Source organism: Lacerta agilis, chromosome 12, assembly GCF_009819535.1.
Source record: "Lacerta agilis isolate rLacAgi1 chromosome 12, rLacAgi1.pri, whole genome shotgun sequence".
Taxonomy (NCBI): Eukaryota; Metazoa; Chordata; class Lepidosauria; order Squamata; family Lacertidae; genus Lacerta; species Lacerta agilis.
In genome coordinates, this window is record NC_046323.1 from 43,059,192 (window position 1) to 43,071,730 (window position 12,539).

The 12,539-nt window shown below is 43.5% G+C and overlaps 1 protein-coding gene across 5 annotated transcripts in view; it reads left to right on the top strand.

Annotated features, from left to right (window-relative positions):
• DIP2C (disco interacting protein 2 homolog C) overlaps positions 1-12,539 on the top strand; it is a 288,350-nt gene that overhangs the window by 44,728 nt on the left and 231,083 nt on the right. Inside the window, exon 1 of one of the 5 annotated variants that reach the window (XM_033165107.1) lies at positions 2,787-2,937. The exons of the other annotated variants lie outside the window; for them this stretch is intronic. Coding sequence (XP_033020998.1) covers positions 2,802-2,937 — 136 coding nt within the window. The 5' untranslated portion in view covers positions 2,787-2,801. Of the gene's footprint in view, positions 1-2,786; positions 2,938-12,539 lie in introns of those variants that run through there. 5 annotated transcript variants of the gene reach the window in all.

Genomic DNA, 12,539 nt, shown 5'->3' on the forward strand with positions numbered 1-12,539 from the left:
CTTGGGATCATTTGCAAAATTGCGTAAGTTTTTACAACAGTAACTAATACTGAATTAAAGGATTAGATGCATTTTGGGACTTCTCGAGGGCCTGGATTTTCAGACAGTCATTTGATTCATTTTTTGTGAACTGCAGTATAAATAACCAGCAGCCATCACTTCAATTAAAATGTAGATTTTAAAAGGCAAGGCAAGAGAGTTTCTTTTCATTTCATTAATTTTAAGGACTCGTTTCTTATGTTAGATCTGGAGATAAATGGACTGCTAGAACAAGTGTTCTTTTTACAATCCCCAACTAAGTGCCCCCCCAACCTGTCTTTTAATGAAAATAGCTTTCATGCTATTTTATTACCTTCTCCCTTTATGAACCTTATTATTTGTTAAATTGCTCCATTTTATCTTTTGGATGGTTTTTGTCATCATTTTATGAATTAACTCGTGAAATTGGACAGATATCTCTGTGTGTATGTTTGACCCTGCCTGCATGAGTCTGGAATTCGACCATCTTGTTGGTTTGATATAACATCTCTATTATATCCTTTGTTTGAAACATATGCTTAGACTAGGATCCCAGCATATACTTCTTAGATTATTATTTATTTATTACATTTATATACCACTTTTCCCTCCAAGGAGCTCCAGGGGCTGTACATGGTTTTCCTTCCCCATTTGGAATGTATTTGAGGTTTCACCGCAGTTCCTTCGGGCTTTTGTACACATGCCGATTCCTCAAGCTTGCCAATTCCTTCCTCTTTTGCATGAGTGGTGTAATTTTTGACTACATGAGCAATGGTGCTCAGAGGCTGAGTGTGGAAAACAGAGGGAATGAGTTTGTCATTCCTTTCTCCTCAAATAAACGGCAGTGTGGAGAATTTATTTACTCAAAAAAAGCATTTGTATACCGCTTATTATTTCAAAAATCTCAAGGTTGTTTTTTTTTTTTTTAAAAAAAACCCTATATCATTAGAAAAAGAAAAGAAAAGAAAAAAACACAACCTAAAACAGCAAGCTCAAAAGCATGTAAAAGGGACAAAAACAGAAATTAAAAATATTCAAACATGAAAAACAGGGCACAGTCTTCCAAGTCCAGGAAAGCCTGGGCAAAGCTGAATCATATTTTGGTGTAATACGGAAAACAGAGAGTGGCCTGGAGTGTTTGTTTTCTAAAGAGGGCCTGGACAGGCGTCAGGGGTAGGCCAGAGGGCCTTTGGCACCTGTCTGCTGTAGTTTTGACAAGTCAATAGGAGAAATACATAATCCTGACCCTTCCTCAACACACACACACACACACGTTTGTTTTTCCTCTTGCAGCTTTTTCTATATTTTTGGCACATATATTATTGCAACTGCGTATTGCTCTCCAGCACTTACACTGGCGTGAGGCACTCTATTGTTCTTCCAAGTTCAGTTCATTTTTCCACACGCTCCCTTGTCATCACTGAACACTTGTCAGCAAGGAAGCCGCCTCTTTATCTCACTCATTTTAGAACAATTCAGCAAGAGGACGCCTATCGTGCAGGCATGTTTTTAAATCTCCCAACCTATGAATATTCTGCCCCTTTTTTCCTCTAAGAAACCAGAGCAAAATAACCATTTATGTATTCCTCTGAAGTAAAGAAGTTCCAGGTGTTTCCAGCAACGGGGCTAGAAGAAAAACCGGTATTCATTAACAATGTTCAAGTGCATGAATGATTAGTATTACCGTATATACTCGAGTATAAGTCGACCCAAATATAAGCCGAGGCACCTAATTTCCCTACAAAAATGTGGGAAAGCTTATTGACTCAAGTATAAGCCGGTTCACCTTTGCCACTGTGGTAGAGGAGGAACGAGCAGCCCAAAGCAGCCCTTTGGGCTGCTCCTTCCTCTTCCTCCTTTGCTGCTGTGGAGCTCACCCCGTCGCAGGGTTTCGAACCGCCATTCTTCTGATCAGCAAGCCCTAGGGCTCTGTGGTTTAACTCACAGCGCAATGTTCCCTTGTGTTATACAGAGAAGGCTGGGATCCTGTCCTGTTTAAGCAGGAGCCAGGGAAAGTGAGCACCTGTGGGGTTTTAATATTTCCCTAACTGATAGGCTTTCTGCCTTCTGGGGTCTAAAGTTTGCATTTATGTGAGCAGTTCAGGAATGGAACAAGCTGCCTGGGGAGAGTAAAGAACCACCGTTCTTTGTACACTTCTTAAGGAATGGTTGACTTGAGTATAAGCCGAGGGCAGCTTTTAAAGCACAAAAAGTGTGCTGAAAAACTAGGCTTATACTCAAGTATATACGGTATTTTAAACAGAGAACTATAAAGTGCCCTACACAGTGTCTACTGAAAAGGAAGCCCCTACTTCCTTCCTGCCAGATATGCGTGAATAGGATTGCAAGCCTGTATTGTCTTAAAGGACAAAATCTCCGGGTAAATAAATAATTATTTGCTAAGTTTGAAACATAAGATGGTGCTTTTCTGAACTGAAGTATTGCCTGCCTTGTCATGCTTCCCATACATCTTGTGTCTGCCCTTAAAGACTGTGAGGTAGCTCATGAGATAACTTTTCATGGTCCTCTTTGGATCAATTTGCAGGCATTTGAAGGCAGTTCAGGAACAACTTTGGTCTCTCCATGTTGACTACAGAACATGCAAGTGACCTGGCCCTTTAAGGAGTGCAATTCTCACAAAGGTGGAGACTAGGAGAGGTGGACTAAAATACCTCCATCCACCTGCAACCTTTGCAGGAGCAGCTTATTCACTCTCTGGTGCTGCAACACCTGAGAGCTTTGCCCTGTGGGCTCTTTCTCCAGTCTGGAGTGGGAACAGGACCATGAAGAAGCAACATGATTTGACAGGGGCTGGAAGTGAGCTGAGGCCTTTTGAGCCTTTGGCACCAAACCATCCTTCCTATGTCCTGCCTACTTTTGGAGAAGGTTTGGAAGGCACTTGGTTCATTGGACACACAGGTAGGTGCCCATGAGGGTTCTATGTAGTTCAGGGGGCTCCAGCCTGCCAGCTTCAGGTTCAGTGTTCCCCTGATTACCAATATTAGGCCCAGATGAACCCAGTCCAGTTCATTGTTGTCTCTGACTTGATCACTGCTGGGCTCTGGGATCATCACACATTCCTTTGTATACAGTGATCACAACCCTCCTACTAGCTGGTATTATTAATTGTTCTTCTGCCAATAGTTGGTCCTACTGTTTGAACATTTTTTGAGGGGTGAGCCTTTTTACTTTACATTAAAGGCCATCGAAGCAGGTGCAATTAAAAAGGAATTAAGGACTTGGGGTATGGACAAATGAAGGTTCTCCCCTCCCCCATTTGCTTGTTTTGTTTGTTTCAAGAACTACTAATAGGGCACACCTGTAGGCTTCTTCTCCACTTGCTGAGGATAGCATTTTACAGTAATTGTGGCAGAGTGAACCTCATAGCTTGCCCTGCAGCTGCAGCCACATAAAATTGGGATGGCCAAGTTATCGGGATCCATGTTTAATGGCAGATTTGGGTGTGGTGTACAATGCGTTGCGTTCTTCACAACCTTGAACTCTTTTCTGAGGTATTTGATTTCTGTTATTCATGTTTACCTTGTAAAAAAAACTTTTTGACTAATTGTTATCCTCAATTAAGTCATTAAGCCATAGCCTCTTAAATAGCTTTAGCATTCCGGCTTGGTTTCCTGCATAAACTCATTTACTTTGATATGCAAATTTGTATAATTTTGTTTTACTGTTGAAGTCCCCAAAGCATAGTATAAGAATGTGTAATTACTGGCAGGCCCCAGACTAGTTTATATAGCTTATAAAATTTAAGGTTTTTTATTTTGTTTTGTACAAGGTCTTGGGTAAAGCTGTTGGCGGTGCTCGTTTTTTCTTTCATAAGTGCTGAACTTTCTTTGTTCTATCTACCTTTGTGGATACTACTAAGTACTAAACACTGCATTTTAACTGTTTACTGAGGTAGATGCCTACTTTCTCCCCTCTTTCCTAAAAATCCTGAGACAAATACCTCTGGATTTTGGTTCCCTTGAACACACTGGATACGTGTAACAGAAGGCAAAGGTAGCCTATTTTATCATTAAGTAGTATATAATTTAAATTAAAAGACATTCAGTTTTTTTATTTACTTAACTATATCAGAGAATTCTAAGAAGAGAGCATAGAGAGTTAATATACTAGAACATATTTACAGCAGTTAGAATAGTATACATGAAAAAAAATAGAGGCAGGTGGGTATACCTTTGCCACAATGGGAGAAATAATATTGTTGGAAAAAGTTTACCACAGTGGGAAAAGTATTATTTTAGAAGTAAAAAAGAGAACTCTCTAGACAAGATGCTTTCATGAGGAAATGGACCAATTTTATTCAGTGTCGTAGGATTAGGAAGTATATAGCAAATAGGAATTATGCCTTTACAGCATTTTGAGAATTAGTATTTGTGATGATGGTTGATGTGTCTTGGGTTTCAATACTTGCTGATATGTAACCTTCTGTACATTGAAATAACAGCAGTGATTTAAAAAAAAGCAAAAAAAAAAAATGCCCCTCAAGACCTATAGTGCAACCTAAAAATAATAAGAGAAGCATTCCTCCTGGCTTCCTCTGGACAACACCGATGATGCAGTCATCTCTTCCTTATGAGTGTGGTTTTGGTTATATTGTGCATATATTGTTATGCTGGCAAAGGTGTTTGGGACCTGGATGGAAGGATAGAGCACAACAGTAAACCTTAGCTTTGCTTCAACAGCTGGGCCTGCATGCAAATTGTGAGAGGTTTAAATCCTGTGTTACTGTATGTAAAACAAGTGTGTTATTATCTGTTTTGGCAGTAAGGGACCCTCATTATGTTATATGGAAATGAGTGGCATCTGTGGGACACTGATGCTCAGAAAGTAGGCACCCGGCAAACTTGGCTTAGATGAGGAATAATCCTGTGTCAGGAGCTGCTGGAATTACTTGTATGGCTGCCCTATGTAGTGGACCCCAGGTGTCAGCCTTTTCAGAGAAGATCCTTCTTGGCTGACTCAACCCACTTGGGTTCACCATTGGTTCATTCTAGGCAGGACTTACTTTTCCAGCTGAGGCTTGCTTGAATAACATGGTCTACCTGGCCGCTACCATGTTTTGTGTTTCTGGTCTTGCTCTTGAGTCCTGACTCCTGTTCTGCTCAACTGGTCCTGGCTAGTTATCTTGGATTGTTATTGCTTGTTGGTTCTCATCACTAGCTTCTTCTCATGGTTCCTAATTTCTAGATCCTGACTCACCTCTGACAGATGCCTATGGCCTGACACCTTGAGTCTTTGGTCCCACTTCAGAATGGCTCTCCTGAAGTTAACGTTCTCTTCCATCAGTCACTGTGATCATATCACCCCTTTCTTGGGTATTTGTGTGTGACATTGGATGGCATACAAATCACGCAGCATAGTGCAGGAGTTGAGAACTCAAGGGTGTCATCTGCAAAAAGCACTCTATGACCCGTTAGGTACATTTTTGGAGCTTCAGTGTTCACGTAGCTTCTGGGCCTGAAATCTGTGCTGTATTGGGGTGGTGATGGATCCTGTTCACACGTGAGAGAGAAGAGGCTCCCATTTTGCTCCCTGATATCTGCGAAGCTCATCTGACCCCTTTTGTCTTCCAAAGTAAGTCGGCACCCCTCACCCAAGCAGTGGTCACAAAACGACTGCAGTCCTAGAGGGCTCTTGATTTCCTCCAACCCAGTCACATATTTCCTTACCTTTTAATTCTGCTTTCTTGGGTTTAGGGACAAAAGAGCACTAGCCAGCTCAGCTTGGAATGTTGTATTAGTTTTCTCTTACTTATTGATTTGGGAAGGTTAATCATCATTGCACAGTTCACAATTGTCCTGTATGGGGAAGTGCATACAGATATGATTCCAAAAGGTGAGGTGTGGTTTTTTTTTTGGGGGGGGGGGGACCACAGGAAAAAAAAGTTTGTTTATGTATTGAGGCTAAATCCTGTTGTTAGGGCAACAGCATGACAGTAGCCGAGACTGCTGCTGCTGCTTATGACACAGGTCTGTCAGGTGCAGTTGTGGGTGTTTTTTCATTTGCCTTTGTGTTGGTGTCAAAATGACTCCCTGCAGTCATTGCATACGTTATGAGTGCATAATTTCTGTAGCCTACTTCTTTTAAATATTCATGATTGCTTTTTAAATGCATTATTATCCAAGCCACTGTAAATAACATTTTAGTTTATAAGAAGTAGGCCTTTGGATTATTATTATTTTTGGAATAATAACCACTCCCTAGTGCAGTTCAAGCAGCAGCACCTGTCTGTCTCCCTATGCAACGTAAGGACGATGGTCTGGTTGTGGGGCTGTTTTCCCCACTGTTGGCAAAAAGCATCTTGTTCTGCTATTTGCACCAGAGTTTTGGGCCCCATATGAATGTTCACAGTGCCCACCAACCACACTTTAAGAACCACCGTCTTAAACTAATGAAAACCAAAGGAAACACATTTAAAATAAACAAATTCATTGCTAAACTTTATTTCATTACTCTTCATTATAAATTCTTTCATTTGTTCATAAAGAATTCAGACAGAACCTCATTCTGTAAGATCATATTTTTGCATTGTTAAGAGACTGTCCTATATTTTCTTAATATATACTTAACAGCTTCGTGAACTGTAAATGTCATGGGTGTTTGAGGATTCCTGGTCCACCCAGGCCCTGCTGCTGCACAACCTCTGCTGGTTTTTGCGCAGGAGACTCAAGAGATTGAATGGAAAAAAACCACACCCACAGCATTTGATCGACTGCAGAAAAATGATAGCTTATCTATGGTTGATACACTTGTTTGTAGGGGGAAAGTGTGCTACTTAGTATGCAATTGTGACTCACGTGTTTGCAAACGTTGATTCAATTGTTTGTTGACTTATAGATGGTATGTGTCCTTCCCCTATTATGAATTGTTTAGGCACTGGAAAATTGTTTAGGCACTTCTCATTTGCAGTTAAGGGTGTTGAATTTGGAGCCCAACCCCTCCCCCTTTTGGGCCAGTATACCTGAAGGAGTGTCTCCACCCCAATCGTTCTACCTGGACACTGAGATCCAGCACCGAGGGCCTTCTGGCAGTTCCCTCACTGCGAGAAGCCAAGTTACAGAGAACCAGGCAGAGGGCCTTCTCGGTAATGGCGCCCGCCCTGTGGAACGCCCTTCCATCAGATGTCAAGGAAATAAACAACTGACTTTTAGAAGACATCTGAAGGCTGTTTAGGGAAGTTTTTAAAGACTGATGTTTTAGTGTATTTTTAATCTCTGTTGGAAACCGCCCAGAGTGGCTGGGGAAACACAGCCAGATGGGCGGGGTACAAATAAATGATGATGATGATGATGATGTAAACAGTATTGTAGAGAAACACAAGGACTTTGAGGATAGGGGGAGGGAAACAACCAAGGAATTTCCATGCGGCTCTGAATCAAAGCATTTTCAATTCAGAGATTGATTATTTTCAGGATGCAACCTGCTAATCAGAGCTGATAGGAAGTTCACACTGGCAAATTTAACTGTGTGCAAGATACAAAATTTGCATTTGACTCAGTGAGTTGAATCCAGAAATAGATGAGTGGAACTCTGTTCATGCAGGGTGTCCTACCTCCCATTACTTCAGCCCCCTGTACCCCACATCCTGAGCCACCTCTGAAGTTTAAGAAACTCCCAGGAGTGGCAGATGATGGGATAGGAGGGGCATGGAAATAATGAGAAATCAGCTGGGCCACGTTGTGCAAGCAGAAGTGCCTTTCTGCACAAGACACCTCTGGACCCAAGCCAATCAACTCAAATTTTCAGACTTTACATTGCTGTGCTTTAAACATTCAACATTCAACACTTCCACATTTTGAATGTTATAACCAGAATCTGACATGCCTAAATAAACTTAAAGGAAAAATAAATAAATCCATAGTATCTAAATATAAATAATTGGTGGATTTCAAATGTTGAAATTGATTTCTAACATTCAGGTAGAAATGAACGTTAATAAATAAAGTTCTGCAAATTACCTACAAGCAGCTTCAAATGTTACATGGAAGCCCCAAAACAGGGAAGTGCCTGTTCTGATTCTTCCACAAGTCATAACCCATATAGGAATTAAGTGGTTTCTTTCCCATTTTGTACCCTGAAGCTCAAATAAGAACCTTGGAGGATCAGGCATTACTGCCTTAGTTGATTTAGGGCTGGAGATGGACTGCAGAGCTTTTAAAGCCAGCTAGTAAAAACATTTGGACCAAATGCTTCCAACCAGGAAGTCAGGTGATTCGGGTGGAGCAAATCACTTAATCTCAGATCCTGCTGTTGCTTCCAGGGTGAGTAACTGCTCACCTTAGAAAGCTGTCCGTTTTCAATGCATGCCAGACTTCCCTTGCTGCCTTCCATATCCTGTGATCTGAAGCCTCCTGAGTAGCCTTGCTCATGTCAGTACCTGTACCTGGCATTCACTTTTAAGCCTCATGCTTCAGTATTTTTGCTCCCCTGTGTCCACTTTATTATTCATAACCCACAGTCCATAAATATTTACTCATAAGTGAGTCCAACTGACTTGCCTAGTGAGTGTGTTTAGGACTGTATAATAAAATTATAATCCTAAATTTAATTTGTATATTCATCTATACAACAGCCTTGTTTACTGTCACAGGGGAGTATTGATGCCAGTTGTGACTTAGGGCCAGGTGTTCATATGGCACCCAGTCTATTTAATTTTAGTACAGTGGTACCCCGCAAGACGAATGCCTCGCACAACGAAAAACTCGCAAAACGAAAGGGTTTTGCGAGTTTTTAGTTGACTCGCGAGACGAATTCGTCTATGGCTCTTTTTCGCAAGACGAATTCGTCGGGCGAGGTACCACTGTAAGCACCGGATCCTCGCCCCGCCGTGTTTTAAAGCTGCAGGGAGTGCTGCTGTTCGCTCCTTGCAGCTTTAAAACGCTGCGCGACGCGGATCCGGTGCGCGGGGGGCGGCGTCGGATCGCGCACGGCCATCCAAAATGGCGGCGCGATCCCCCCCGCCCCCCGGAGCCTTGCCCCGCCGTGTTTTAAAGCTGCAGGGAGCCAACAGCAGCACTCCTGTTCGCTCCCTGCAGCTTTAAAACGCGGTGCCGCGCCATTACAGGGAGCTGTAAAGGCTTACCTTTTTCTCCGGTCGGGAGGGGTGTTGTGCATCGCGTCCATCTTGGATCGACTGTGCATGTCTGCGATCTCCAGACATGCACAGTCGATCCAAGATGGACCCGATCCATCTTGGATCGACTGTGCATGTCTGCGATCTCCAGACATGCACAGTCGATCCAAGATGGATGCGATGCACAACACCCCTCCCGACCGGAGAAAAAGGTAAGCCTTTACAGCTCCCTGTAATGGCGCGGCACCGCGTTTTAAAGCTGCAGGGAGCGAACAGGAGTGCTGCTGTTGGCTCCCTGCAGCTTTAAAACACGGCGCGACGAGGCTCCGGTGCGCGGGGGGGGGCGGAGTGGGATCGCGCCGCCATTTTGGATGGCCGTGCGCGATCCGACGCCGCCTCTCCCCACCGGAGCCTCATCGCGCCACGTTTTAAAGCTGCAAGGAGCGAACAGCAGTGATGCTGTTCGCTCCCTGTAGCTTTAAAACACGGCGCGGCGAGGCTCCGGTGACGGTCGGAAGGGGCCCCCGGACTTTTTTCCCCATAGGAACGCATTAATTAAATTTTAATGCGTTCCTATGGGAAACGGTGCCTCGCAAGACGAAATTAATTTCGTCTTGCGGGGTACCACTGTACTGTACCATGCATACCTTGAGGAAAGGAGGAAAGAGATTAAAGAGCAAGCAGGGAAAGAAGTCTCTTGAAACGCATGCAGGGAAAAGGACCAGTGCTTGAAAAGGAAATTGGATTTCTCCAACCCTCTGCAGGAAACGATAAAACAAAGCTAGTGACAGAAAATTGCATATAGAAATGATCTGAGGCATAATCGTAGTTATTGAGCATGTAGGGCGAAAAGGAAAGGCAGCTGTCAGTCTAGGTCAAAGAGTCACAAGATTGGATGTCGGCAGCCAGCAGTAATCCCAGAAAACCGTGGTGGTGTGCTTGCATCCCAAATTACTGTTAGCAGATAAGAATGCCAGGCTGGGTGTGCTTGGTGAAGGCACATACTTCCCGATCTGTAACTGGCTCCGCAGAGTAGCAGCTGCTTGCCTGCCTTTGCAGCAGGTGCCATTGTGAGGCAAGTAATGAAATGTCACTCAGGTTAGAGATTTAGCTAAAGAGTGTCAAGAATGCCCCCTGGGAAACGGGAGCCAGAGCTTTGGGCTGCAGAGCCACAAAATCATGCTTGTGCATGAGTCAGAGTCATATGCCCAGCTTAACGGGTGTCTGAAGAAGAAGAGTTTGGATTTGATATCCCGCTTTATCACTACCCAAAGGAGTCTCAAAGCGGCTAACATTCTCCTTTCCCTTCCTCCCCCACAACAAACACTCTGTGAGGTGAGTGGGGCTGAGAGGCTTCAGAGAAGTGTGACTAGCCCAAGGTCACCCAGCAGCTGCATGTGGAGGAGCGGAGACGCGAACCCGGTTCCCCAGATTACAAGTCTACCGCTCTTAACCACTACACCACACTGGCTCTCAGTTAATGGTATAGCCACTCACAGGGCTAAACAGGCAACGTGCCTTTCAGTTTAAAGTTGGCTTGTCTGTTCAACCATGCTGGTCGTCCAAACATAAATGCCAGGCTTCTTTGGCCATGCTCATGTTTTCCCCTTCATTGTGTACACGTGGCTGCAGCTGAGGAAGCCATGCTGACCCCCCAAACCCCCCAAAATAGAGTTTAAAGAAACTTGCACAGGATAATTCCTTGCCTTCTCTCCACTACAGTCTTCCAAACACCCTGAAAAGTGTTTTAAGCTGTAGGCAGCTGCCTCTGTTCAATATCCTCCAGTTGCCCATTTACACTGCAACTCTCCACACCCCACAACGTAGGCCTTTCCTTTCAGGACGTGTAGGGGATTTTACCCTCTTATATACTGCTCAAATTCTGTTGACTGCAGTGGGCTTTAAGCAGCCTGTGTGCAGAATTTTAGTATAAAGGTATGAGCCACAGCCTGGAGCTGGTGAGAATTTTAGTCCAAAACATCTGGACGGGCACCAGGTCCCCCTGGTACTATTTATGAAGAGAGCCAACATCTGATTGCCTTGGAGGACCACCAGGCTTTCTAAAGAAGGGGGAACCACCATGGTGCCATCCAGATGTTATTGGACTGCAACTCCCATCACCCCAACCATTGGCTGTACTAGTTGGGGCTGATGGGAGTTGGCTACCCCTGTTCTACAGACCCACGAAATTGGCTTTACTGAAAACATTTGGGGCCCTGGAGCCGAGCACCTTTTATCCAAGGTACATTCCACATGGATTCCATATCCTTTATACACAATATATACAATATACAATGGTGAAATGTAATGGTTTGGCATTTTGCCTAAATTCAGTGTTGAATGCACACACACAAAAACAACCATCAACAGTCGTCAGCTCAAAAACAACCAGGTATGCATTGCATTTATGGTCACACATTCAAAACTGTTCATCCCTTTCTGTTCTCAGAAATGAGTGATCAAGGCATGCATTTCATGGATCTGAGTAATAAGGTTTAGCCTTGGTGCTTTGCTGCACGAGAGGGTCTCTCTTTAGTGCAAAGCAGCCATTAGAACACTCCATTCAATATTGCTCACTCATACGACTTGGATGTTGTCAATTGTTTTGCAGCCTAAAGGCCAAATTATACACAGCTGGACAGCCAAGCATTTAGAATGATTTGGGGGTGGGGGGAGGGCATAGGGCTTGCAGCCATTGAATTCTGCAGTGTTGTATTCAGAATGTGTATATGAGCACAGCAGTTGTGCTCAGTGCAGCTAAGAAGCGTGGGCGCAGGTCATCTTAACTTAGCCAGGGGCTAGTTGGACATTTGATAGGAAACCTGTGATAAAGTCTCATTAGCAGCCCATATAGTTCATTATCTATGCTTGATGGTAAATGTGCCATCTGCTTGCATAAAAAACAGAGCCTGCCAGATCTTAATTCACATGCAACGTAGATTAATCAGGCACCTGATGCTTTACAGCAGCACTTACTGGGACTATTGTGATGCATGTTAGCTCGGCAGACTTTCTCCTGTTCAGAAATGGGTCCCACCTTTACCTCCAATGTGTGTTTTTGGAACTCACTTCTTAATTTTCAACCCATATAACTGAATGGTGGTAATTCTGTCCTGACCCACCAGTTGAACACCAGTGTGTTAAGCACAATAATGAAAGTACAAACAAATGTATGTATCACACAGGGACTCTCATAAAAAGTAGTCGTCTTTGCAGTTCATAATAAGTTGGAAATGATGAACACCTGTAATAGCATACGCAAGTAAGAGAAATGAGCACTTTTAAATTGGACCAGAAGCAAGAATCTCTGGGGAAATCGCTGCATCTGGCTGATATACCAACAAGCAGAGGTTGAGAATTAGTCCGGGATTCAGTTCTGGTATTGAAAACACTTGTGCACTTCTTGGGTGAATGTATTGCTACCGGAAAC